General features: G+C 40.1%; 1 protein-coding gene across 1 annotated transcript in view; it reads left to right on the top strand.

Moving 5' to 3' along the window:
- Nucleotides 1-1413: 1413 nt before the first annotated feature.
- Nucleotides 1414-26579, top strand: part of CFAP70 (cilia and flagella associated protein 70) — a 90143-nt gene continuing 64977 nt past the window's right edge. The window contains exons 1-6 of the mRNA XM_079718841.1: nucleotides 1414-1434; nucleotides 3406-3508; nucleotides 4681-4867; nucleotides 21439-21537; nucleotides 21707-21786; nucleotides 23181-23360. Coding sequence (XP_079574967.1) covers nucleotides 3446-3508; nucleotides 4681-4867; nucleotides 21439-21537; nucleotides 21707-21786; nucleotides 23181-23360 — 609 coding nt within the window. The 5' untranslated portion in view covers nucleotides 1414-1434; nucleotides 3406-3445. The remainder of the gene's footprint in view (nucleotides 1435-3405; nucleotides 3509-4680; nucleotides 4868-21438; nucleotides 21538-21706; nucleotides 21787-23180; nucleotides 23361-26579) is intronic.

Below are 26579 nucleotides of genomic sequence, written 5' to 3'. Positions count from 1 at the left end.
TGTGGGATCTTCCCGGACCGGGGCACGAACTGTGTCCCCTGCATCGGCAGGCGGTCTCTCAACCACTGTGCCACCAGGGAAGCCCCAGACCTCTTTAAGCTGCAAGAATTGCCAGTCTTTCATGGCCTTGACAGTTTTATTAAAGGGTACAGGCCTTAGTTTCTATAGGATGGCTTACAACCGGGGTCCCTTGTTTGCAGGAGTACCACGAAATGATGCTTTGCTTTTCCCAGTGAGTCTCATTAGGAGGCACAAAATGTAGACTCCTCCCGACACTGGTGATGTTAACCTTGATCACTTGATCATGTTGGTTTCTTAAATTCACTGTTTCTCCCTTTGTAATTGATTAGTATTCCAAAATCATGCTAGAATCCTATGCCTCATCAAACCTCCGCACACCAGTCTTAGCACTGAAGACTCATGTCTAAATCATCCACTTCTATAGTTGGTGCCAAATGGTAATTCTCTATTTCCATCATTTCCTCTCTATTATTGGGTTGGCATTCTACTGTTAGAAAGAGCTTTCCTTCCTCTTCATTTATTTATATCAATGTGTACTTGTGTATTCCTATTTTATTCAATGGATTGTAATCCATTATTATCATTGTTTATCTTGATCCTCAAATTGTCTGTGATTTGGCCAGGAGTCCCTTCAAGCTGGCTCTTAGCAGTGCAACATTTTAAAGTTGTATACTGCTAAGATTCATCTATGTTGTGAAGAGCTGTAGTTCATTCATTTTGACTCCTTTGTAATATGTGATATTGTGAATATATATCAGTGTATTCATCCACTCTTCCGTTTGAGTTGTTTCCAGGTTTTTGCCATTGTATTTTGCCATTCCAACTCTAAAGTAATGTTGAACTTCAAACGTATTAAATTTTTGCATTAACATCATATACTTTGAGTCTGTTTATTGTATAAATATTTAGCACTAGAAGCAGTGCGGTTTTGCATCCTCCCCAACGGTGTGTGAGACAGGCTCCCTTTTAAAATATTGTCTTATCTCATTTTTCACGGAGAAAGATTTAAATGACCTGTCTTCAAAACCGTTTAATAAAGGCTTTTATTTTATCTTTAAATAAATTTGCTTTTGGTTTTTCTCCTATTTATGGAGAGATTCTGAAAGAAAGGGGTCGAAAAAGCAAACTCGAAAGGTGGAAAACTTTGTACTTAGCCAACACTTATGCCAAGGGAAAGTGGCATCGGCGAAAACGCAAGTGACCGCCAATACAGAGGCTGTCGCTCAGGAGCACGGTTTTCGGAACGCAGGCGCAGAGACTCACCTTGCGCCCCGTCCCCCTTTCCCTCCCGGACAATGTTATCGCGAGTCTTGGGATAAACTTGCGGTGATTGTGGAGACAAATTTCTCGCGAGATGTAATTGGTTGCTATAGTTGCAAAAAAAAAAAAAAAACACCTCTGCGGCTGAGTCAGGTAAGTCTGCTCTTACTCCTTAGAAAACTGTGTCTTCCCGGCCTCCCCACCCCGGCTCTGCGGCCACACCGTGTTACCTCAGTTTCTTCTCCCTAAGCTTTGGCCAGGCGGAAACGCACACGCCGCATCCCTGCACGACTGTACTCCCGTACAGACTCGAACGCCACCGACCCCGCTAGGCGCGGACGCTCTCGCCAAGCCCAGGCCTCCCACCCAAGGCCAGACTGAGACCCCACTTCCCACTTTGCGCCGAGATTCCCCTACAGTAAGCGCAGACTGCGCTCCTGTCCCCAGACCACTCCCAGTCACATCATCTTCACCTAAACGATTTCTTTCTTTCTGTTTTTTGGGGTTTGTTTAAGCTATTGTTTCTAAAATTTTTTAAATTAAAAAAATTTTTATTGGAGTATAGTCGATTTACAGTGTTGTGCATCTAACCATTTTCTAATCTGACTTTTCCCCTTCAACTTCTTCTGAGCAGATGACAAGAAATGCGTGCCTTGTCAGCGGCAACAGGAGCCCCCACTTAACTGCCTTGACCATAACTTTTAACTAGCCAGATTTCTTGCACTCATTATTCAACAGATATGCTGCTAATGCCTCTTGCGGGCAAGGCATGGTGCCAGGCACTCAGGGACTGCAGAAATGTATGATAGCTTACTTGTCTTTAAAGAAGTAATTAAGCATTCAAGAAACATAGTGCATATTTTTTTTTTTTTTTTTTTTTTTTTTGCGATACTTGGGCCTCTCACTGTGTGGCCTCTCCCGTTGCAGAGCACAGGCTCTGGACGCGCAGGCTCAGTGGCCATGGCCCACGGGCCCAGCTGCTCCGCGGCATGTGGGATCCTCCCGGACCGGGGCACGAACCCATGTCCCCTGCATCGGCAGGCGGACTCTCAACCACTGCGCCACCAGGGAAGCCCCATAGTGCATATTAATAACACCATTTGTGCGGTGCTTCATAGGTTAAGCAGTTTTACTATTTTAGTGGATATTCGTAACAAATGTGAAACAGGTCAGAAGTTATGTTATGCGTTTTATAGAAGGTGAGACTGAGGCTCAGAGAAGTTAGGCATTTGTCCAGGGTCAGGCCAGAGAAGGCGTAATTCATGTGCTACTATTGAAAAGGAAAGGAGGCTGAAGTAAAAGACCGTTTCAAATGTAAACTTGATAAGAAAGTTGTCAGGGCCACTTAGGCCCTGAATGAGCCTGGAGACATAACGTTGAACAAGTGATCTGAGACTTGTAGGTAACAGGGAAAATGAGGGAGTCACTAGAAAGATGCAGAATACTTATAAAGCTTGGAGACAGCAAGGTATCTCTTGCTTTTTTCTACCACCAGTCCTAGACACACTTAGCATAGTATATCCGATGTAAATATTTGAATTGCATTAAGTTCCACTTTGAATTGAGTCAGAAAACATGACCTTTTTTTTTCCTTAACATATATCCAATTTATTTTTGAAGTTGTGTCCTTAGTGTTGTAAAATAATTTGAAAATACCTTTGATTAAATAAGACATACGTCAGGACTTTTTCCAGTGGACTAACATTCTGTGGGGCTGCTTCTTTCTTGTTATCAAAATATATTTTTCAAAAACTGAGAGATTAAGTAATGCTTGAGGGGAGTTTTGCACATCACACACAAAAAAAAGCTACCAAAAAACACTTTGAAGGAGGTGGGGGATGGGAGGTGGGGTGATGGCATTCCTACCCTCTTTGCCTTGTGGTAATTTGTGCTTAATGGGTTAGTTACATGTATAAGGATCTTTTTAGCACTAACCAGCAGAATCATCCTTGTGACCAGGTCCCTAAGGCACTGCCTATCTGGCAACAAAGGTTGGAAAGTGCACAAAACAGTGCTGGACTAGGGCATTTCTCTAGGTTCTCCCCTGGTATTGGTTATGATGTAATGTGGATACTTGTGCAACTATTGTATATAAGGGGACAGTTTCGTTCATTATGTTCACAGAGATCAAAGAAGACCAGAGAGACTTTGCCCAGGTGCTGATATGGAGCAGGTGTCATCAACAGGCAGACCCGTGCAGATCACTGTGACAGATGGATATGACTTGGTAAAGTTATTTTTGGTAATCCTGGAAGTCCTTAGTTTATTCATTCTCCTTGAAAGTACTTTTGTCTTTGGACTCAGGTCTCCCTGTCAGTCATCTAGTTGTGGCTTGGGGAAGATGTGTTGGGAACATTAGCAGGAGGCATGGAGTTTTGCATTATTCTATACCACCAAACCTCCTGGCTTTACATAGCAATGGCACTTCCTTCTCAGTGTTCCTTATTGTTAGTCTATAATCAGCACATCATATTAGTGTGTAAAATACCTGGCAATTTGAATACTAAATTTAATGGGGGTGAAACAACTGGTTTTCATTTTCCTAGACAGCAGTTCCTTTCTCCTGAAAAGGATCTGAGTTCCTCCAGAACTTCTCTTGTGATTAATTTCATTTGATGAATTTAAATAATAAAACTACAATATGATATAACTATTAAAATTTACAAGAATAATGAAACGTCAAAATATTCATTCAGGGGCTTCCCTGGTGGCGCAGTGGTTGAGAGTCCGCCTGCCGATGCAGGGGACACGGGTTCGTGCCCCGGTCCGGGAAGATCCCATATGCTGCGGAGCGGCTGGGCCCGTGAGCCATGGCCGCTGAGCCTGCACATCCAGAGCCTGTGCTCCGCAACAGGAGAGGCCACAACAGTGAGAGGCCCTCGTACCGCAAAAAAAAAAAAAAAAAAAAAAAATATATATATATATATATTCATTCAGTGCTATGAAGTCAAAAAGCTTATTCCAAAACAGGATGTAATAAATGATCTCTACTTTCTTTTAAAGGGTATATATAAAAATGTATATATAAACGTGTGTGCGTGTATATATATATATATATACACACACACACAGCAAAACACTAGAAAATATATTATTACAGGTAATTTGTTTTCCTATGTGCTTTCCTCACTTTTTCAGATCTTCCACAATGTGCTTTTATAATCATATAAGCACAATTACTGTTATTTTTCAAAGCTTCCAACTTAACGGCCTTTAAATAGAATGTTGCATTTAGCTACAACTAGATTTGTTTAATGACTTTCTACTTCCCCCATTTGTATTTGTGACATAGCTTGTTAGGAAAACGTGCAAAATGCTATATAAAGTCAAAATGCGTTGCCAGATATGTAGGAAAATTCTCTATTTGAATATAATTGTAAAGTATGTTTCTTTCAACAGAAAGGTTTTAAAGGAGATACTCCAGTTACCTTTATCCGTTCAGAATTCAATCAGGTGGTTCTGGGAGACTCTGCAAAAATTACTGTTTCTCCAGAAGGAACTGCAAAATACAACTTCACTTGCAGTTTTGAGTTCAATCCTGAAGGAGGAGTCACTTTAGATGACCTCGCCCACAAACCTGTGTTCTGTAAGTCCTTGGGATTCTAAATATGTTAATTATATGAGTGACCAGGATATTCTGAGGTATTTAGTAGCTGTTGTAGGGACAGATGAACACACCTTACCTTTTTAACCTGGGAATAACACAGTATACTTTGAGTCTCACCTGGTTCTGGCAGCTGTCACCATGACCTACTAATTTTAATCAGTTTGTATTGAAGACCTTTTTACACATAACTGAACTTTAAAGAAAAAAATTTTTTTTTCCAAATTGACTTTATTCTTTCCAGCAGCTGATAATAAAACATACATATGATAAAAAAAAGAATATTTATACAATTTTGAAGAACAATAAGCAATAACATGGAAGCAAACATACTCTTTTATGAAAAAAACAGCCCCCAGTTTGAAACAAGACCAATGATATATAGATAATTTGATCTATTCATGTGTACAACTCATTTTAATTTCCCTAAAAAATATTATTTAATAACTTTTTAGTAACTAGTCAATTCTTATTAACAGTCAGACAAGTAAGAATGTAGATAATGCTCAATTCAATCCATGGGCGTAAATGAATAGACATATAACTGAAATTTTCAGCCTTTGTCTCCTAAGCTGATTTGTGAGCTTTTCCTTTGTATTCCTATATTTAAGGTTGCCAAATTTAGGGGAAAAAAACAAAACAAACAAAAAAACCAAAAAACAAAATTTGGGACATACTTACACTAAAAAAATTATTTGTTGTTTACCTGAAATTCAAATTTAATTTGGCATCTTGTATTTTACCTGGCAGCCCTATCTGTGCTTCTGTATATTCGCTGAACTGTACAGCAATTATTAATTTGCCTCCCTTGTTAGAGGAGACACTTTCTGAAATCAGGGCTGTATCTTATTTATTTCAGAATTTCTAGTGCTTAGAAATATCTGGGATAGAAAGGGGCTCAAAAAATGTTTGTTGAATGAATGAATGGATAAATAGATGGATAGTTTCTGTATTCACACTTTTACAGTTTGTAACTACATAATATTATCTCTGAAATACTTTGTTCCTAAACCTGTATTCTAGGCTAAGTCTTTTTTGTTTGTTTGTTTTAACCCATACTCTTTTTTATTTTTTGGTAGTGTGGTTTTAAAAAAATTAATTTATTTATTTATTTATTTATTTGCGGTACACGGGCCTCTCACTGTTGTGGCCTCTCCTGTTGCGGAGCACAGGCTCCGGATGCACAGGCTCAGTGGCCATGGCTCACGGACCCAGCCGCTCCACGGCATGCGGGATCTTCACGGACCAGGGCACGAACCTGTGTCCCCTGCATTGGCAGGCGGACTCTCAACCACTGCGCCACCAGGGAAGCCCTAATATATTTTTTATTGAAGTATAGTTGATTTACAATGTTGTGCTAATTTCTGCTGTACAGCAAAGTGGCTCAGTTATACACATACATACATTCTTTTTTAATATTCTTTTCCATTGCGGTTTATCCCAGGGGATTGGATATAGTTCCCTGTGCTACACAGTAGAACCTTGTTGTTTATCCATTTTAAATCTGATAGATTGCACCTACTAACCCTAAACTCCCAGTCTATCCCTCTCCCTCACCCCTCCTCCTTGGCAAGCACAAGTCTGTTCTCTATACCTGTGAATCTGTTTCTGTTTTGTAGATAGGTTCATTTATGCCATATTTTATTTATTTATTTTTGTTTTGTTTTGTCTTTTTATTATTAACATTAGTAACCTTGAGATATGTTTAAATTAGAATTGTCATTTTGAATGTTCACATTAAGATACACTGTAATTTGACTTATGACTTTTTTTAATTAAATTTTTTTTTTTATTGGAGTATGGTTGGTTTACAATTCTGTGTTAGTTTCTGCTGTACAGCAAAGTGAGTCAGTTATACATACACATATATCCACTTTTTTTTCTGCCATATTTTAGATTCTACATATAAGTGATATCATATGGTATTTGTCTTTCTCTTTCTGACTTAGTTTACTTAGTATGATAAACTCTGGTTGCATCCATGTTGCTGCAAATGGCATTATTTCATTCTTTTTTATGTCTGAGAAGTATTCCATTGTATATATGTACCACATCTTTATCCATTCATCTGTTGATGGACATTTAGGTTGTTTCCATGTCTTGGCTATTGTGAATAGTGCTGCTATTAACATAGGGGTTCATATATCTTTTTGAGTGATAGTTTTGTCCGGATATATGCCCAGGGGTGGAATTGCTGGATCATATGGTAGTTCTATTTTTAGTTTTATGAGGAATCTCCATACTGTTTTCTATAGTGGCTGCACCAAGTTACATTCCCACCAACAGTTTGGGATGGTTCCCTTTTCTCCACACCCTCTCCAGTGTTTGTTATTTGTAGACTTTTGACGATGGCCATTCTGACTGGTGTGAGGTGGTACCTCACTGTAGTTTTGATTTGTATTTCTCTAATAATTAATGATGTTGAGCATCTTTTCATGTGCCTACTGACCATCTGTATGTCTTTGGAGAAATGTTTATTAAGGTCTTCTGCCCATTTTTCTATTGGGTTGTTTGTTTTTTTGTTGTTCAGTTGTATGAGCTGTTTGTATATTTTGGAGATTAAGCCCTTGTTGGTTGCATCATTTGCAAATCTTTTCTCCCATTGTGTAGGTTGTCTTTTCTTTTTTTTCCTTTTTCTTTTGTTAATATTTATTTATTTTATTTTTTAAAAATAAATTTATTTATTTTTGGCTGTGTTGGGTCTTTGTTGCTGCGCATGCGCTTTCTCTAGTTGTGGCGAGCGGGGGCTACTCATTGTTGCGGTGCGCGGGCTTCTCATTGCTGTGGCTTCTCTTGTTGCAGAGTACAGGCTCTAGGTGCATGGGCTCGGTAGTTGTGGCTCATGGGCTCTAGAGCACAGGCTCAGTAGTTGTGGCGCACAAGCTTGGTTGCTCTGCGGCATGTGGGATCTTCCCGGACCAGGGCTTGAACCCTTATCCCCTGCATTGGCAGGTGGATTCTTAACCACTGTGCCACCAGGGAAGTCCCAATATTTATTTATTTATTTATTTAATTTTTGGCTGTGTCGGGTCTTAGTTGTGGTACACAGGATCTCCGTTGCAGCATGTGGGCTCTTTCGTTGTTGTGCACGGGCTTCTCTTTAATTGTGGTTTGTGTGCTCAGTAGTTGCGACACATGGGCTTAGTTGCCCCACAGCATGTGGGATCTTAGTTCCCCAACCAGGGATTGAACCCACATCCCCTGCATTGGAAGGTGGATTCTTAACCACTGGACCACCAGGGAAGTCTCTCTCTTTTTTTTTTTTATGGTTTCCTTTGCTATGCAAAAGCTTGTAAGGGTGATTAGGTCCCATTTCTTTATTTTTGTTCTTATTTCTATTCCCTTGGGAGACTGACCAAAGAAAACATTGGTACAATTTATGTCAGAGAATGTTTTGCTTATGCTTTCTTCTAGGAGTTTTATGGTGTCATGTCTTATGTTTAAGTCTTTAAGGCATTTTGAATTTATTTTTGTGCTGCTGTGAGTGTGTGTCATAACTTCGTTGATTTACATGCAGCTGTCTAACTTTCCCAGCATGACTTGCTGAAGAGACTGTCTTTTTCCCATTGTATATTCTTGCCTCCTTTGTCGAAGATGAATTGACCTTATAGGTGTGTGGGTTTATTTCTGGGCTCTCTATTCTGTTCCACTGATGTGTATGTCTGTTTTTGTACCAATACTGTGCTGTTTTGTTTACTGTAGCTTTGTGGTATTGTCTGAAGTCTGGTAGAGTTATGCCTCCTACTTTGTTGTTTTCCTTAGGATTGCTTTGGCAATTCTGGGTCTTTTATGGTTCCATGTAAATTTTTGGATCATTTGTTCTAGTTCTGTGAAAAATGTCATGGGTAATTTGATAGGGATTGCATTAAATCTGTAGATTGCTTTGGGTAGTATTGCCATTTTAACTATTAATTCTTCCAGTCCAAGAGCATGGGATATCTATTTCTTTGAATCATCTTTAATTTCCTCTATTAATGTTCTATAGTTCTCAGCATATAAGTCTTTCACCTCTTTGGTCAGTTTATTCCTAGGTATTTTATTTTTTTGGGTGCGATTTTAAAAGGCTTCTTTTTTTTTTTCTTTTTTGGCTGCACCAAGCGGCTAGTGGGATTTTAGTTCCCCAACCATGGATTGAAACCAGGCCCTCTGTAGTGAGAGCATGGAGTCCTAACCACTGGACCACCAGGGAATTCCCAAAGGTATTGTTTTTTTACATTCCCTTTCTGATATTTCATTGTTAGTGTAAAGAAATGCAGCCGATTTCTGAATGTTTATCTTGTATCTTGCTACTTTGCTGAATTTATTAGGTCTAGTAGTTTTTGTGTGGAGTCCTTAGGGTTTTCTATATATAGTATCATGTCATCTGCATATAGGGACAGTTTTACCTCTTCCCTTCCAATTTGGATACCTTTTATTCCTTTTTCTTGTCTGATTGCTGTGGCTAGGACTTCCAATACTATGTTGAATAGAAGTAGTAAGAGTGGGCATCCTTGTCTTGTTCCAAATTTTAACGGGAAGTCTTTCAGCTTTTCACCATTGAGTATTGCATTGGCTGTGGGTTTCTCATAATGGCTTTTATTATGTTGAGATATTTTCCCTGTATACCTACTTTGGTAAGAGTTTTTATCGTGAATGGATTAGCTGCATATATGTTGATGAGTGTAAAATCCTCTTCTTGTATTCATCCTTTTACCATTATATAATGTCCTTCTTTATCTTTCTTTATGACCTTTATTTTAAAGTCTATTTTGTCTGATATGAATATTGCAGCTCCCGCTTTCTCGTCATTTCTGTTTGCATGAAACATCTTTTTCCATCCCCTCACTTTCAATCTGTGTGTGTCCTTTGCCCTAAGGTGTGTCTCTTGTAGGCAGCATATTGTAGGCTCTTGTTTTTTTAATCCAGTCTGCCACTCTTTGTCTTTTGATTGGAGCATTCAGTCCATTGACATTTAAGGTAATTATTGATACATATGTATTTATTGCCATTTAAAAATTTTTTTATTTATTTATTTTTGTCTGTGTTGGGTCTTCGTTGCTGGGCACAGGCTTTCTCTAGTTACGGCGAGTGGGGGCTACTCTTTGTTGCAGTGTGCAGGCTTCTCATTGTGGTGGCTTCTCTTGTTGCAGAGCACAGGCTCTAGGTGTGCAGGCTTCAGTAGTGGTGGCGTGTGGGCTCGGTAGTTGTGGCTTAAAGGCTCTAGAATGCAGGCTCAGCAGTTGTGGCACACGGGCTTAGTTGCTCCACGGCATATGGGATCTTCCTGGACCAGGGCTCGAACCCATGTCCCCTGCATTGGCATGCAGATTCTTAACCACTGCGCCACCAGGGAAGTCCTTTATTGCCATTTTAAACCTTGTTTTCCAGCTGATTCTATGTTTCTTTTTTCTTCCTTTCTTTTTCTTTTTGTTTTTCTTTTTGTGGTTTGATGATTTCCTTTTATTTTATGCTGGTGTTCTCTTCTTTTTGGGTTTAGTAATCTATTGTAGATTTTTGATTTGTGGTTGCCCTTTTTTTCAAGTATGGTAACCTCTTCCTATATCTGCTTGCTTTAGACTGGTAGTCATATAGGTTCAAACACATTCTAAAAAAAAAGAATCTACATTTTCTTACCCTCCTTTCCCATGTTTTAGGATTTTGATGTCCTTTTTTACATCTTCATGTCTATCCTTTTTCTGTTCCTTGTGTTTATCATAGCTTTCACAAATAGGTTTTTTTTTTCTTTTTGATCTGTATACTGGCTAATTTAAGTGATTTACTTTCCAACTGTAAACTGTGATTTCCTCCTTCCTATATCTTCTTGTTTCTTTTCTATTTAGAGAAGACCTTTCAATATTTCTTTTAGGATAGGTTTAGTATTGCTGTATTCTTTTAGTTTTTGCTTGTCTGAGAAATTCTTTATTTCCCCTCCTATTCTGAATGATAATCTTGCTGGGTAGAGTATTCTAGGTTGCAGATTTTTCCCTTTCAAAACTTTGAATATATTTTGCCACTCTCTTCTGACCTGCAGCATTTCTGTAGAGAAATCAGCTGATAGCCTTATGGGAGTTCCCTTGTAATTAACTATTTGTTTTTCTCTTGCTGCCTTTAGAATCCTCTCTTTAACTTTTGCCATTTTTATTAGAATATGTCTTGGTGTAGGTCAGTTTGGGTTCTTCTTGTTTGGGACCCTCTGTGCTTCTTGTATCTAGATATCTGTTTCCTTCTTTAGGTTTGGGATTTTTTCAGCCATAATTTCTTCAAATACATTTTCAATACCCTTTTCTCTTTCTTCTCCTTCTGGAATCCCTATTATGCATAGATTGGCATTCTTTATATTATCCCATAGGTCTCTTATATTGCTTTCTTTTTTTTTTCATTTGGTTTTCTCTCTGCTGTTTTGATTGGGTAATTTCCATTATTCTATCTTCCAGATCCCTTATTCTTTCTTCTGCATTATTCATTCTGCTATTCATTGCCTTTAGCTCAGCTTTTGTCTTGGCAAATGAATTTTCTAATTTTTCTTGGCTCCTCCTTGTAGTTTCTAGTTCCTTTTCACCGTAATCTGCATTTCTGTCAATAGCCTTTCTTAATACTTTCAGTATTTTCATTACCTTTTTGAACTCGGTGTCTATTAGACTGAAGAGGTCTGTTTCCTTGTTTGTTCCTTCTGGGGAATTCTCTTGGTCTTTTAACTGGGAGTTAAAGAAGCAGTTTAACTGCTTCTTCATTTTGCTTATCTTTCTCTTACTCTGTGAGTTTAGGAGAAATGGTTATCTACTCTTGTCTTGGAGGACTATTTATATGTGGGAATGTCCCTGCATAGCTTGTGTGGGTTAAATATATTTTTGGCACGAGGGCTGTTTTTGGTTTGGATGCTTGCTGTCTCTTTCCACAGTTTGTGCTGGCCATTATCCCCTTGATAGTGGGTGTGCGGGTGCGCAGCCCAAGCACACTCCCAGGAAGGCAGTGGTTGGGGCAGCGGTTGATGCCCAGTTGTGGGACCCTCGGTAGTGGCAGCGGTCTGCACCCACCTCTGGAGTCCGAGATGGCAGTGGCGGCTCGTACCTGCCCCTGGAACTCATATAGGCAGTGCCCTGCCACCTGAGAGCGTGTGTGGAGAAAGAAACTCCTATGGAGGTCCCGCCTCTCTCCTCTCGCACCCCCAACAATGGCATCTTGCCTCTCTCGTGGGCCCAGGCTTCTTCCTGTACTCCCTTGATTGAGGCACACCACATCCTAGCCCCCTCAGGCTGTCTGCACGCAGCCTACCCCAGTCCTCTCCCCTGGTCTGACCTCCAAAGCCTGAGCCTCAGCACCCGGCCCCCGCCCACCTCAGTGGACAAGCATATCAGGCTGGCGAGTGCCGGGTGGTGACACCAACCATCTGTGCAGGTTTCTCTCTGCTTTGCCCTCTGCAAATCGGTTGCTGCACTCTCCTCTGAGGCTCTAAAGCTCCCCCTCTGTTCTGGCTGATCTCCCCGCCAGTGAGGTAACTTCCCAGTGTGTGGAAACTTTTCCTCTTTCACAGCTCCCTCCTGGGGGCACAGGTCCCATCCTGATTCCTTTCTCTCTTTTTTTTCTCTTTTCTTTTGTCCTACCAAGTTATGTGGAGATTCTCTTGCCCTTTTAGAAGTCTGAGGTCTTCTGTCAGCATTCATTAGATGTTCTGTGAGAATCATTCCACATGTAGATGTATTTTTGATGTATTTGTGGCAGAAGGTGAGCTCCCCATCCTATTCCTCTGCAATCTTGATCCGATTGATGACCCATACTTGTTATTTTTTGTTTTTGTTATTTTTTAGTCGCACATCTCCTAAGGTGCCTGCCAAAACCCACAGATTCCGAGATCCCAAACCCAGAGAGGTGGACCTGAGAATCTATACAGTATTCTAGAGCAATGCTTTCCAGACCTTTCTTTCCATAATAGTCACCCGAGAGAAAGTAATCTGAGAGAAAGTAATCTTCAGGGTCCCACCCTATACCACTAAATTCACAATTGCCATGGGAAGAGCCTAGGTAGCTGTACCTTGGGGAAAAAATGTCTCAGGTGATTACTGGGAAACACTGTTCAAGAACAGTGATTCCTAGCTCTGGCATAGGTGGGAATCAGTCAACCACAGAGACATCCATCTGACCTGCACTCTTTTATCCCACCCACTCTCTTCTTCTTTCTTCTTTCCTCTGTGCTTCTCTGTCACCCCAAGTGTGAGTTGTATCTCAATTGCCTTCTTCCCTAGCATGCTGGATGGGAAAGGCAACACTGGACCATTATTTTAAGCATGTCACTGAACGTGAGAAAGAAATGGTAGTTCCTTTGTTCCAGAAACAAAACAGAAACTGAAACCTGGAACTCTTGAACAGCTGCCATTGGTGTGTGGTGGTGTGTGGGGAGAGGGCAGTATTCTAAAACCCAGGGTCTTGGATTTTAATGCTCTTACAGAGACAGAGACTTGGGCTGCTGTAGATGGGAAGTTGAGAGTGAGACCACTTACCTCGCCATAAGCCAAGACTCTCAAAAAGATTGGACTAGAAAAAAAAGTTCACACACCATCATATCTGTCTAGGTGCTGGGTAGACAAAAAAACTTCCCTAAGAATTAGCAATCATAGAGTTATGTCAATCATTAAATAATATGTATTTTCTTAAAACATGCAAGGAACATTTGTATAATAAAAGCTGGCCACTTGCCAGGCCACAAAGCAAGTCCTGCCATATACCAAAGAAACAATAGCATACAGATGAAGTTTTCTGACCAAAATACAACAGTCAAAAAAATAAGAAATAACAAAAATATAGCAAAAATTATTATGAATAATTCATGGGACAAAGAAGAAATCATAATAAAAACTGCAAAGCAGTTAGAATCAAGTCAACAGTAAAACACCAAATACCACAACTGTGGGATATAGCTAACGTAGTGCATAGAGATACCTTTATAATCTTAAGTACAGTCATTAGAAATCAAGAAGAATTTCAAACAGAACTTCTGCCTCCAAGAAGATGGACTAGATATACTTTCCTCTATTCCTCTCATAACTATCAACCCTGGACATTATTTATATAACAGACTCTGAAAGGTAGAAAGAAGAAAGAAATGAGACTTGAGGAAAGACAGTGTGAGTTCCTTGGGTTTTCTTTTTGCCTCATATATCCCAAACTGTATGCTGAAGAAGCCAGCAACCTGGAAACAAAAATGGGTACAGATCAAACCAACCAACCAACAACAAAAGTCTGCTCTCTCTACTCAAAAGACCAGGAAAGGGGGCAGCCTAGCATGACAGAAAACATTCAGACAGAAACTGCTCTACTCCAGTCAAAGGCCCAGAAAGAAAAACTGTGGCCCCACCCACACCCAAGCCAAGTGGGGAACCTAGGCTTACACACGCACAAAGCTGAAATAACATGCCTCAGCACCCTACTTGAGTGGTGTCAGAGAAGACCAAGTAGGAAGCCAGGGCTTTTGTTCTCTATGGTAATGACGCCCCTCTCTCAACATGTGTTTTCTGTTTTTTGGTTTTTTCCCTTTGGCCATGCCATGCAGCCTGCGGGATCTTAGTTCCCTGACCAGGGATTGAACCTGTGCCCAGGCAGTGAAAGCACCGAGTCCTAATCACTGGACTGCCAAGGAATTCCCTCAACAATGGAGACCACACGGGGAGCCAAGGCTTCTGCCCCAATCTGGCAGTAATGAGGTGCTCCTCCACTCCCCACTGGGGTGTGTCAAATGGGGTCTAGTGTAAAATCTAGTGTAAAATCTAGTGTAAAATCAAAACTCACTATCACCTAGCGGGAATGCATCTACACCCACTGTAGTATCAGTAGAGAACAAGTAAGGAATCAGAGCCCCCATTTCCCCTCAGCAGTACGGAGGAGCTGCCCCACTCAGGTATTAATGGAGATTGAGTGGGGAACCTAGACTTGTCTCCACCTGAAAATAATGAGGCATTGCCTCTCCCCTTCCTGTATAGGAGTGGTGTCAAAAAATGCCAGCAAAAAAGAAGGTTTAAGTATGATTCAGAGTTTCATAGCATAATATAAAAATTCCAGGTTTCATTTGAAAATCACTCATTATACTAAGAACTGGAAGATCTCAAACTGAATTAAACAAATAATCAGTAGATGCTAACACCAAGATGATAGATATGTTAGAATTATTAGACAAAGATTTTAAAGAAGCCATGATAAAAATGCTTCAATGAGCAATTGTAAACATGTTGGAAACAAATGAAAAAACAACAGATAAACTCATAGGGGAAATAGAAAGTCTCAGTAAGAAATAGAAGATATAAAGAAGAATCTAGTAGAAATTTTAGAACTGAAAAATACATTAACTGCTGTGAAAAGCTCAGTGAATGGGCTTAACAGCAGAATGGAGGAAAAAGAGGAAAGAATCAGTGAACTGGAAGATAGAACAATAGAAATTACTCAATCTGAGTAATGTAGAAGAAATAGACTAAAAGAATATGAACAGAACTTCAGGGTCCTGTGGGACTATGCCAAAAGATTTAACAGTGTTATTGGAGTATCCAAAGGAGAGAAGAAAGAGAGTGAGGCTGGAAAAGTGTTCAAAGAAGTTAAGCCTGAAAACTCCCCAAATTTGGCTAGAGACATAAACCTACAGATTCAGGAAGCTGAGCAAAGTCCCAACAGGATAAACCCAAAAGAAATCTGTACTAAGAAACACCATAGTAAAACTTCTGAAAACTAAAGACACAGAAAAAAAAATTGAAAGCAGGGGAAAACAACTACAAAGGTACCAGTTTCTCATCAGAAAACATGGAGGCCCAAAGGAAATGGAACAATATTTACAAAGTGGTAAAAGAACTGTTCACCTAGAATCAAATACCTAAATAAAAGATATGAAGTGGAAATCAAGTTATTCTCAAATGAAAGAAAACTAAGAATTTGTCACCAGAAGACCTACCCTAAAAGAATGGTTGAAGGAAGTTCTCCGAACAGAAAGGGAATGATAAAAGAAAGAACCTAGAAACATCAGGAAAGAAGAAAGAATATGGTAAGCAAAAATTTGGACAGATAAAATAAGCTTTCCTTCTCCTTGAGTTTTCTAAATTGTGTTTGACACTTGAAACAAAGTATAACACTATCTGATGTGGTTCTGTATATTGAGAAAGTATTTTTGGCAGTTATAAACAGGGAGGGCAAGGGGACATAAAGGGAGGTAAGGTTTCTATACTTCATTTAAACCAGTGAAATGATGACATCAGTAGATTGTAATAAATAGTATATATATGATGCAATACCTATAGCAATGACTAAAACATCTATACAAAGAGATATATTCAAAAGTATTATAGATAAATAAAAATGGAATTCTAAAGAATGCTCAGGTAATCCAGAGGAAGGCTGAGAAAAGAAAACAGAGAAATGAAAAAGAGAGGACAAACAAAACCCAGCAGACTTAAGCCCTAATATATTAATAATTACATTAAATATATCAAGACACAGAGATTACAGATTCGATAAAGAAATACACTATATACTAGAAACTCAAAATATAACCATATGGTAAGGTAAAAAGTAAAAGAATAGAGAAAGATATATCTACATAAATATAAAACTATAAAACGTTGCTGAAGGAAATGAAAGATGACACAAATAAATTGAAACATATCACATGTTCATGGATCGGAAGATTTAATATTGTTAAAATGTCAGTACTTCTCCAAGTGATCTACAGATTCAGTGCAATCCCTATAAAAATTCCAAAGACATTTTTTGCAGAAATAAAAAAAAAAACCTTTCTATAATTCATATGAAATCTTAAGAGACCCCAAATATCCAAAACAATCTTAAAAAAGAACAAAGTTGGGGGTCTCATACTTTGTTTTCAAAACCTACTACAAAGCTACAGTAATCAAAACAGGGTGATATTGGCAGAAACAGAGACATACAGAGCAGTGGAATAGAATAGAGAGCTGAGGAATAAACCCTAACATATATGGTCAAATGATTTTTGACAAGGATGCCAAGACCATCCAATAGGGAGGGTAAGTCTTTTCAACTAATAGTGCTAGGAAAACTGGATATCCACATGCAAAAGAATGAAGTTGGACTCTTACCTAACACCACATTCAAAACTTAATGCAAAAATGGATCAAGGGGCTTCCCTGGTGGCGCAGTGGTTGAGAGTCCGCCTGCCGATGCAGGGGACACGGGTTCGTGCCCCGGTCCGGGAGGATCCCACATGCCGCGGAGCGGCTGGGCCCGTGAGCCATGGCCGCTGAGCCTGCGCGTCCGGAGCCTGTGCTCTGCAACGGGAGAGGCCACAACAGTGAGAGGCCCGCATACCGCAAAAAAAAAAAAAAAAAAAAAAAAATGGATCAAGGACCTAAATGTAAGTTCTAAAACAATAAAGCACTTAGAAAAAAAACATAGGTCAAAACTTCATCATAGGGCTTCCCTGGTGGCGTAGTGGTTGAGAGTCCGCCTGCCGATGCAGGGGATACGGGTTCATGGCCCAGTCCGGGAAGATCCCACATGCCGTGGAGCGGCTAGGCCCGTGAGCCATGGCTGCTGAGCCTGCGCGTCCAGAGCCTGTGCTCCGCAACGGGAGAGGCCACAACAGTGAGAGGCCCGCGTACCACAAAAAAAAAAAAAAAAAAAAAAAAAAAAAACAAACTTCATCATATTAGATTTCGCAGTGACTCTTGGATAGGATAGCAAAGGCACAGGTAACAAAAGAAAAAAATGGACAAATTGAATTTCATCAAAATTTAAAACTTGAGGGCATCAAAAGACACTATCCACAGAGTAAAAAGGCAACCCACAGAATGGGAGAAAATATTTACAAATCATATCTGATAGGGGGTTAAAATCCAGAATACATGGGCCTCCCTGGTGGCGCAGTGGTTGAGAGTCCGCCTGCCGATGCAGGGGATACGGGTTCGTGCCCCGGTCTGGGAGGATCCCATATGCCGCGGAGCGGCTGGGCCCGTGAGCCATGGCTGCTGAGCCTGCGCATCCGGAGCCTGTGCTCCGCAACGGGAGAGGCCACAACAGTGAGAGGCCCGCGTACCACAAAAAAAAAAAAAAAAAAAAAAAAAATCCAGAATACATAGAGAACTCCTAAAATTCAATACCAAAAATACCCCGAACAACCTAATTCAAAAATGGGAAAAGGATTTGAATACACTTTTCTCCAAAGATGATCTACAAATGGCCAGTAAACACATGAAAAAATAGTCAACATCACTAATTAGGGAAATGCTAACCAAAAATACGAGATACAATCTCATACCCATTAAGATGGCTTCTGTCAAAGAAACAGAAAACAAGTGTTGGCAAGGATGTAGACACATCGGAACCATTGTGTACTTTTGGTGGGACTGTAAAATGGTATGGTTACTGTAGGAACTGGTGGTTCCTCAAAAAATTAAAAATAAAATGACCATATGATCCAGTGATTTCACTTCTGGGAATATATACAAAAGAATTGAAAGGGTCTCAAAGAGATACATGTACACTTATGTTCATAGGAGCATTATTCACAAAAGGTAAAATGTGGAAGCAATCCACGTGTCCATTGACAGATGAATGGATAAGCAAAATGTGATATATACATAAAGTAGAATATTGTTCAGCCATAAAAGGAAGGAAAGTCTGACATCTGCTATAACATGGATGAACTTTGAGAACATTATGTTAAGTGAAATAAGCCAGTCATGAAAGACAAGTACTGTATGATTTCACTTATATGAGGTACCTAGAGTAGTCAAATGCATAGGGATAGAAAGTATCCTGGTGATTTCCAGGGGGAGGGGAAAATGGGGAGTTATTGTTGAACAGGTATAAAGTTTCTATTTTAGGGGCTTCCCTGGTGGCGCAGTGGTTGAGAGTCCACCTGCTGATGCAGGGGACACGGGTTCGTGCCCCGGTCCGGGAGGATCCCGCATGCCGCGGAGCGGCTGGGCCCGTGAGCCATGGCCGCTGGGCCTGCGCGTCCGGAGCCTGTGCTCCGCAACGGGAGAGACCACAACAGTGAGAGGCCCGCATACCGCAAAAAATAAATAAATAAATAAATAAAGTTTCTATTTTAGAAGGTGAAAAGAGTTATGGAGATGGATAGCTGTGATGGTGGCACAAAAATGTGAATATACTTAATACCACTGGACTGATACTTAAAAATGGTTAGGGTGATCAACTTTATGTAATGTGTATTTAAAAAAAAAATTTTAAAGATATAAAAAGGAATATTCTGCCATTACTCTTGAAAACTTTGATAAAATGGACAGTTTAGAGAACCTAAAGAAATGGAAGACACATCAAAAGAGTGAAGGAGACTTAAGAGACACCAGCTAATCACAATGTGTGGACCTTATTTGGATCCTGATTCAAGCATTCAAAGAAAATGCTGTTGAGAGATATGAGGTGGAACAAAAGGAAAGGCATACCATGTTAAACAGGAATGCTCAACATAACAAAGATGTCATTCTCCCTCAGTTTATCTATAAGTTTAACATGATCTCTATAAATCTGCCAACATTATTTTTTTAAATTATAGAATGCTTACAGAAAAAAGTTTTTTTTTTTAAATTTATATTTTATTTATTTATTTTTGGCTGCATTGGGTTCTCATTGCTGCACATGGGCTTTCTCTAGTTGCTGCGAGCGGGGGCTACTCTTTCCTGTGGTGCACGTCCTTCTCATTGCAGTGGCTTCTCTTGTTGCGGGGCACGGGCTCTAGGCACACGGGTTTCAGTAGTTGTGGCACACGGGCTCTAAAGCGCAGACTCAGTAGTTGTGGCACACGGGCTTAGTTGCTCTGTGGCATGTGGTATCTTCCTGGACCAGGGATCGAACCCATGTCCCCTGCATTGGCAGGAGGATTCTTAACCACTGCACCACCAGGGAAGTCCCCAGAAAAAAGTTTTTTTTTTCTTTTTTTTTTTTGCGGTATGCGGGCCTCTCACTGTTGTGGCCTCTCCCCTTGTGGAGCGCAGGCTCCAGACGTGCAGGCTCAGCGGCCATGGCTTACGGGCCCAGCCTCTCCGCGGCATGTGGGATCCTCCCAGACCGGGGCACGAACCCATGTACCCTGCATCGGCAGGCGGACTCTCAACCACTGCGCCACCAGGGAAGCCCAGAAAAAAGTTTTTAAAGTAAGAAAAATCAAGAATTTCTGAAAAAGTTAATGAGGGATTATTAATCCCTCATATTAATCCTACATGACAGTAAAACATAGTGTAAGACCATAATAAAAGAATGAGGTGTTTGTACATGCAGAGACTTACAGATTATTAGGACAGACTAGCAGGTCCAGAGATCGTCACCAATGCTTCTGGTAAGTTAGCATCTGATTAAGATGACATTTCACATCAGTAGGGAAAAAGATGGTCTATGTAATCAATGGTGTAAGGACACCTGGGTAGCTCTCTGGAAAAAGATGTAACTAATATCTCAGAATTACACCAAAATAAATTCTAAGTGGATAAAAGTGTGTACAAAGTTAAACCATGTAAGTATGTACCATAAGAAATCATGGAATTAAAACAAATAAACATAGGGACTGGGGACTTCCCTGGTGGTCCAGTGGTTTAAGAATCCTTCCAGTGCAGGGGACATGGGTTCAATCCCTGGTCAGGAACTAAGATCCCACACGCCACAGGGCAGCTAAGCCTGTGTGCTGCGACAACTGAGTCCACACACTATAGAGACCAGGTGCCACAGCTAGAGAGAAGCCCCCACGCCACAACGAAGATATTGCGTGCCACAACAAAGACCTAATGCATCCAAATAAATAATAAATAAATATTTTTTAAGAAAAGGAAAAAGGGACTTTCCAGTTCCTTCTTTATTTTATTTTATTTTTAAATTTTATTTATTTTTGGCTGCACTAAGTCTTCATTGCTGCACGTGGGCTTTCTCTTAGTTGTGACAAGGGGGGGCTACTCTTAGTTGTGGTGCACAGGCTTCATGTTGTGGTGGCTTCTCTTGTTGGAGAGCACAGGCTCTAGGCGCTCAGTCTTCAGTAGTTGTGTCAGGCGGGCTCAGTAGTTGTGGCTCACAGGCTCTAGAGTGCAGGCTCAGTGGTTGTGGCACATGGGCTTAGTTGCTCCACGGCGTGTGGGATCTTCCTGGACCAGAGCTCGAACCTGTGTCCCCTGCATTGGCATGCGGATTCTTAACCACTGCACCACCAGGGAAGTCCCAGATGGTGATTTTTAGTCTTTCCTAAAATTGATTGAGGGAATCATGACCAGTAATTTCTTATACATGAAATAGAATAGAAAATACCTAAGGATTTTGAGCTAAGGATGAATATTACATGAAACTTTGTTATAATCATATGTATCAGTAAGTTTATACATATGTGTGTACATGATTATGATGTAAAAATCCTTTTTAAAAATAATTTGCATGCAAAAAGATTAATAAGTCACTGAGGAGATCCAGTATCTTCCACTAGAAGTCACTAATAATGGTGCCTTCTCGAGTTTCAAGTTCATTTCTCTTAACTTGGAATTTCTCTGACAATGCTTTGTTTGTTGCACCTTGGTTATCTGATGTGTGAGCTAGACATGTTCTCATTTTCTTTGTTTTGATTTTTCTAGTAACAATGACTGAAGTTTTACCAAAGGAAAAGAAACAGAAAGAGGAGAAGACCATGATTCTTGGTCAAGCTGTGGTGGACCTTCTTCCTTTACTGGAAGGTCAGATGTGTGATTTGCTCAAAAGCAGAAATAACAAAGCTCATAAAACTTAGTTCCAGAGAAGTGCAAAAATCAGCCTCAGTGAGTTTGAGGGATTCACTGAAAGATGAGCACAGTTATTTCTGCCTAACCCTTCCTTCTTTGGCTTGACTTGGCCTTCTTTTTGCAGGAGAGAGTTTGTTTGAAACGATGGTCCCATTGCACCCTGTGCCAGGCTCGCCCTTGGAACCTCTTCGATCAGGTGTTAAGGTAATCAGAGTTTTAACTCTTAACATATCAGCCTGATATTCAGTCAAACCTGTCTGCTCTTAAGGTTAAATTTAGTTGAGTCCAATTCATCAGGCACCTTCTTTTCACAGGCACACATAGTGCTAGATTCTGGGAAACAAAGGTGAATAAGGCAGACTCTTACTTTAGGAGTTCATAATCTACACATCAGAGGTTATGACCAGTGTGATTAAATGGTGGGTTGGGGCATATGGACACAGAGTAGGTATCTGTTACTTTGCCCAGGGGTAGATGCAGGGAAGGCATCTTTAACTATGACCTGTTGAATTAAATTAAATAGTATATGAATGCATCTAACACACTTTCTGGCATGGTAGCCTGCTTCTGGTCATTGGAGGAGGGGAAGCATGAATTGGTAGGCTGTGTTACTGGTTTGCGTTCTGGACTTTGTTTCCCAGTTCCTCCTGGGATCAGTAGCTTCTTGGGGCACTGCTTTTGCCACTCTTGTGCAAGTACACTCACTCTCAGCAGATACCACAGCTGTCTTCAGTTTTGCACAAGTAAGGCCCAACTGCTCCAACTATTCTGAATGCAGTTCCTTACTTAACCGTTGATGTAGGCCTCTTCCTGATTCTTGTTGATTCTGACCTTCGAGCTGCCACAATCCACTCCTACATCTGCTGTGATTTTCTTTCTCCTTCTCTTATTTTAGGATGAGATTGGTTTCTCCTAGGTTTTTTGGTAGATCTGATTTAATTTGCTTTCTGTATTTCAATGATTCCTAAAAATGTGTAGTCCAGTGATGGCATTTCTTGTTTTCCAGGGCTATTGTAGCATTTTTTTTTTTTTTTTTTTTTTTGGTACGCGGGCCTCTCACTGCTGTGGCCTCTCCCATTGCGGAGCACAGGCTCCGGACGCACAGGCTCAGTGGCCATGGCTCACGGGCCCAGCCGCTCCGCGGCATGTGAGATCCTCCCGGACTGGGGCACGAACCTGTGGACTCTCAACCACTGCGCCACCAGGGAAGCCCTATTGTAGCATTATTGTTTTATTGGATATACAGATAATCATTTAATATCCTTCCATCATTCCATGTGATTTGTGCTGGAAAGAGGTAGATATCTGGGCTCAATCTGCCTTCCTTAGTCCAGTGTCCCAGTCTATGTACTGTTGATTTCCCTTAGATCTTATAGAAGAAGAGAAGGGAAGGGCTCTAGCTTAGGGATAAGGTTCTCTTCTTGGCTTGATCTCTCTAACTCATGGGACCTAAAAAAAGCTATTTGAATGCTCTGTATGGAAATAATTAAACCTGACCTCCTTACCTTGAGCAATGATGTGAGGTTCAAATGAGATAATGTGAAAAAAGGGAGGCCTCTGGCATTTTCAAATGTCTGCGTAATTTTATTCTTTTACAGCAGTGCAGTCTTGAAGTTAAAGTATTTGTGGCGGAGCCCTTATTGACCGCAGCCCAGATCTCAGGAGGCAATCTCCTGAAGGTCACATTGGAGGCTGCCTACTCTGTGCCTGAATCCTTCATTCCAATGGGGCTGCTGCAGAACTACATCGTTGCTCTGCAAGTTCCATCAGCTGGAGAGGTAAAGACTTACAGCAAGATATTTATAGAGATTTAAACACTCATATGGTCATCTCTTCCTTACCTTCTAAGATTTCATTCAAAGCAGGCTCTGTTAATGGCTGAGATTTATTTTAGGCTCAAAAAAATAAAGTTTACTTCTGTTTTATACATGCATGTTAATATTTACAGTTTACATGTTATATACATGTATATATATATACTGCATATAATTTATATCAATAAATACATATTTATGATGGAAAATATATAAAACATTTAAAAGCTGACAATTTTTGGATGTAGTATTTCTACACAGATTACTTTTATGCATATATTTTGTAGATTTTATATAATGTACTTTATTATACCAAACTTTCTTTTAATTCCAGATTATTTTCTTAGTCCAGATTTCTATAGAATGCTTGTGTATGGGTCTTTTGAGCCTCTTGAGATTTCCAAATTGCTTGCTAAAAAAATGTAATTAGGGGCTTCCCTGGTGGCGCAGTGGTTGAGAGTCCACCTGCCGATGCAGGGGACATGGGTTTGTGCCCCAGTCTGGGAAGATCCCACGTACCGCGGAGCAGCTGGGCCCGTGAGCCATGGCTGCTGAGCCTGCGTGTCCAGAGCCTATGCTCCGCAACGTGAGAGGCACAACAGTGAGAGAGGCCCACGTACCTCAAAAAAAAAAAAAATGTAATTAGTTAATACTCTTACCTGCTTTATTGCCATTTTACATTTTTCGTATAGAAATCTCCAATTCTCCTTCACCATTTAACATTCCCACCTGCAGTGCACAAGGGTTCCAATTTCTCCACGTTTACCAACACTTGTTATTTTCTGTTTTTTGATAATAGCTATCCTAATAGACGTGAAGTAGCATCTCCTTGTGTTTTTGATTTGCATTCCCCTAGTGACTAATGGTGTTGAGCATCTTTTCATGTGCTTATTGGTCATTTGTATATCTTCTTTGGGGAAATGTCTATTCAAGTCCTTCGCCCATTTCTGAATTGGGTTGTTTGTCGTTTTGTTGCTGGAGTTTTAGGAGTTCTCTATATATTTTAGCTATTACTCCCTTATTAGATATGTGATTTGCAAATATTTTCTCTCATTCTGTTGGTTGCCTTTTTTACTCTGATTAGTGTCTTTTTTAAAATAAATTATTTATTTATTTGGCCGTGCCGCATCTTAGTTGCGGCACATAAATTCTTCATTAGGTTGCCACATGTGAGATCTTTTAGTTGTGGCATGTGGGATCTTTAGTTGTGGCATGTGGAATCTAGTTCCCTGACCAGGGATTGAACCCCAGCACCCTGCATTGGGAGCATGGAGTCTTAGCCACTGGACCACCAGGGAAGTCCCTGGTTAGTGTCTTTTGATACCCCAAAATTTTAAATTCTGATGAAGTTCAATTTGTCCATTTTTTTCTTTTGTTGTCATAACCAAAAAATCATTGCCAAATCTGATGTCACGAGGCTTTTCCTCCTGTGTTTGCGCGTAAGAGTTTTATAGTTTTAGCTCTTATGTTTAGGCCTTTGATCCATTTTGAGTTAATTTTTGTATATGGTGTTAGGTAAGAACCAACTTCTTTCTTTTGCACGTGAATAACTAGGACCTGCTTAGCACCATTTGTTGAAAAGACTGTCCTGTCCCTATTGAATGGTCTTTTTTTAAAAAAATAAATTTATTTATTTTATTTATTTAATTTTGGCTGCATTGGGTCTTTGTTGCTGCACGTGGGCTTTCTCTAGTTGCGGTGAGCGTGGGCTACTCTTCATTGTGGTGAGCGAGCTTCTCATTGCGGTGGCTTCTCTTGGTACGAGCATGGGCTCTAGGTGTGCAGGCTTCAGTATTGTGGCACGTGGGCTCAGTAGTTGTGGCACATGGGCTCAGTAGTTGTGGCACGTGGGCTCAGTAGTTGTGGCTCACGGTCTCTAGAGCGCAGGCTCAGCAGTTGTGGCACACGGGCTTAGTTGCTCTGCAGCATGTGGGATCTTCCCAGACCAGGGCTCTAACTTGTGTCCCCTGCATTGGCTGGCAGATTCTTAACCACTGCGCCACCAGGGAAGCCCTGAGTGGTCTTGGCATCCTTAATTTTGACAATTTTTGCTGGCATTGGTTTTGTTGTTTTTTTTTGAGGAGGAGATTTTCAAAGATTCTTACTCTGCTATTCTAGAAATGCCCCTCCTTCACAGAAGTTTTAAAACTTAACCCAAAGAACTAGAATAGTTGAGTTACAGGTTATGCCAATTTTACTTTTTATAAGAGACTACAAAATTGCTTTCCATAGTTGTACAAATTTACACTTCCATCAACTATGTATAAGAATACCATTCTTTTCACAATGCTGTCAACACAATATTTTCAGACTTTGACTTTGCCAATCTACAGTTTAAAATGGTATCTCATTGTTTTAATGTGCATTTCACTTATTATTAATGATTTTTAGCATGTTTTTATTTAAATGTTGGATTTTTGAATTTCCCTTTCTATAAATTGTCTTTATAACTTTATCAATTTTCTATTGCAAGTATATTTTAGATAAATTACAGATATGAAAATGCCTATATTTTTAGCCCTTTGTCAGATTTGTTTGTTTTTTAAAAGATAATTTTTTAAAAGGTACATCATGATTCTCACATAAATATAAAATGATGTAAAGGGTTTAAACCAGTTCAGAGGAGAATCTGGGGACTTCCCTGGTGGTCCAGTGGCTAAGACTCTGTGTTCCCAGTGCAGGGGACCGGGGTTCTATCCCTGGTCAGGAAAGTAGATCCCACATGTGGCAACTAAGAGTTTTCATCCCACAACTAAAGATCCCACATGCCACAATGAAGATCCCACATGCTGCAACTAAGACCCAGCCCAGCCAAATAAAGAAATATTTTTTAAAAAGTAGAATCTGAACAAATGACCCATATATACAAGCAACTAGGAATCTTGAAATATATTTGCTAATAATTCAAAACTTATCAGCCATAGTGCAATAATCAATTATATGTCCACTGGACAGAATACATGTCCATATCTATGGACAAGAATAATTTGCATTATTATCAATTTTCTATAAATTATGGAATTATAAAATAGCAGCAAGACAGTGAAGGACACAGGCCCCTCTTTAGAATCAGATAATCACAGAAGGATCTGTTAGACAACACCTGGCATTCCATTGAAAAGACACTTCAGTAATCTTTTTTTGTCCACTTCAAAGTCTTTCACAAAATTTCCTGATTATGGT

This window comes from Hyperoodon ampullatus, assembly GCF_949752795.1.
Source record: "Hyperoodon ampullatus genome assembly, chromosome: 1".
NCBI classification, from domain to species: domain Eukaryota; kingdom Metazoa; phylum Chordata; class Mammalia; order Artiodactyla; family Ziphiidae; genus Hyperoodon; species Hyperoodon ampullatus.
Note: the sequence above shows the minus strand (reverse complement) of the source record. Positions and strands in the feature narration are given on the sequence as shown.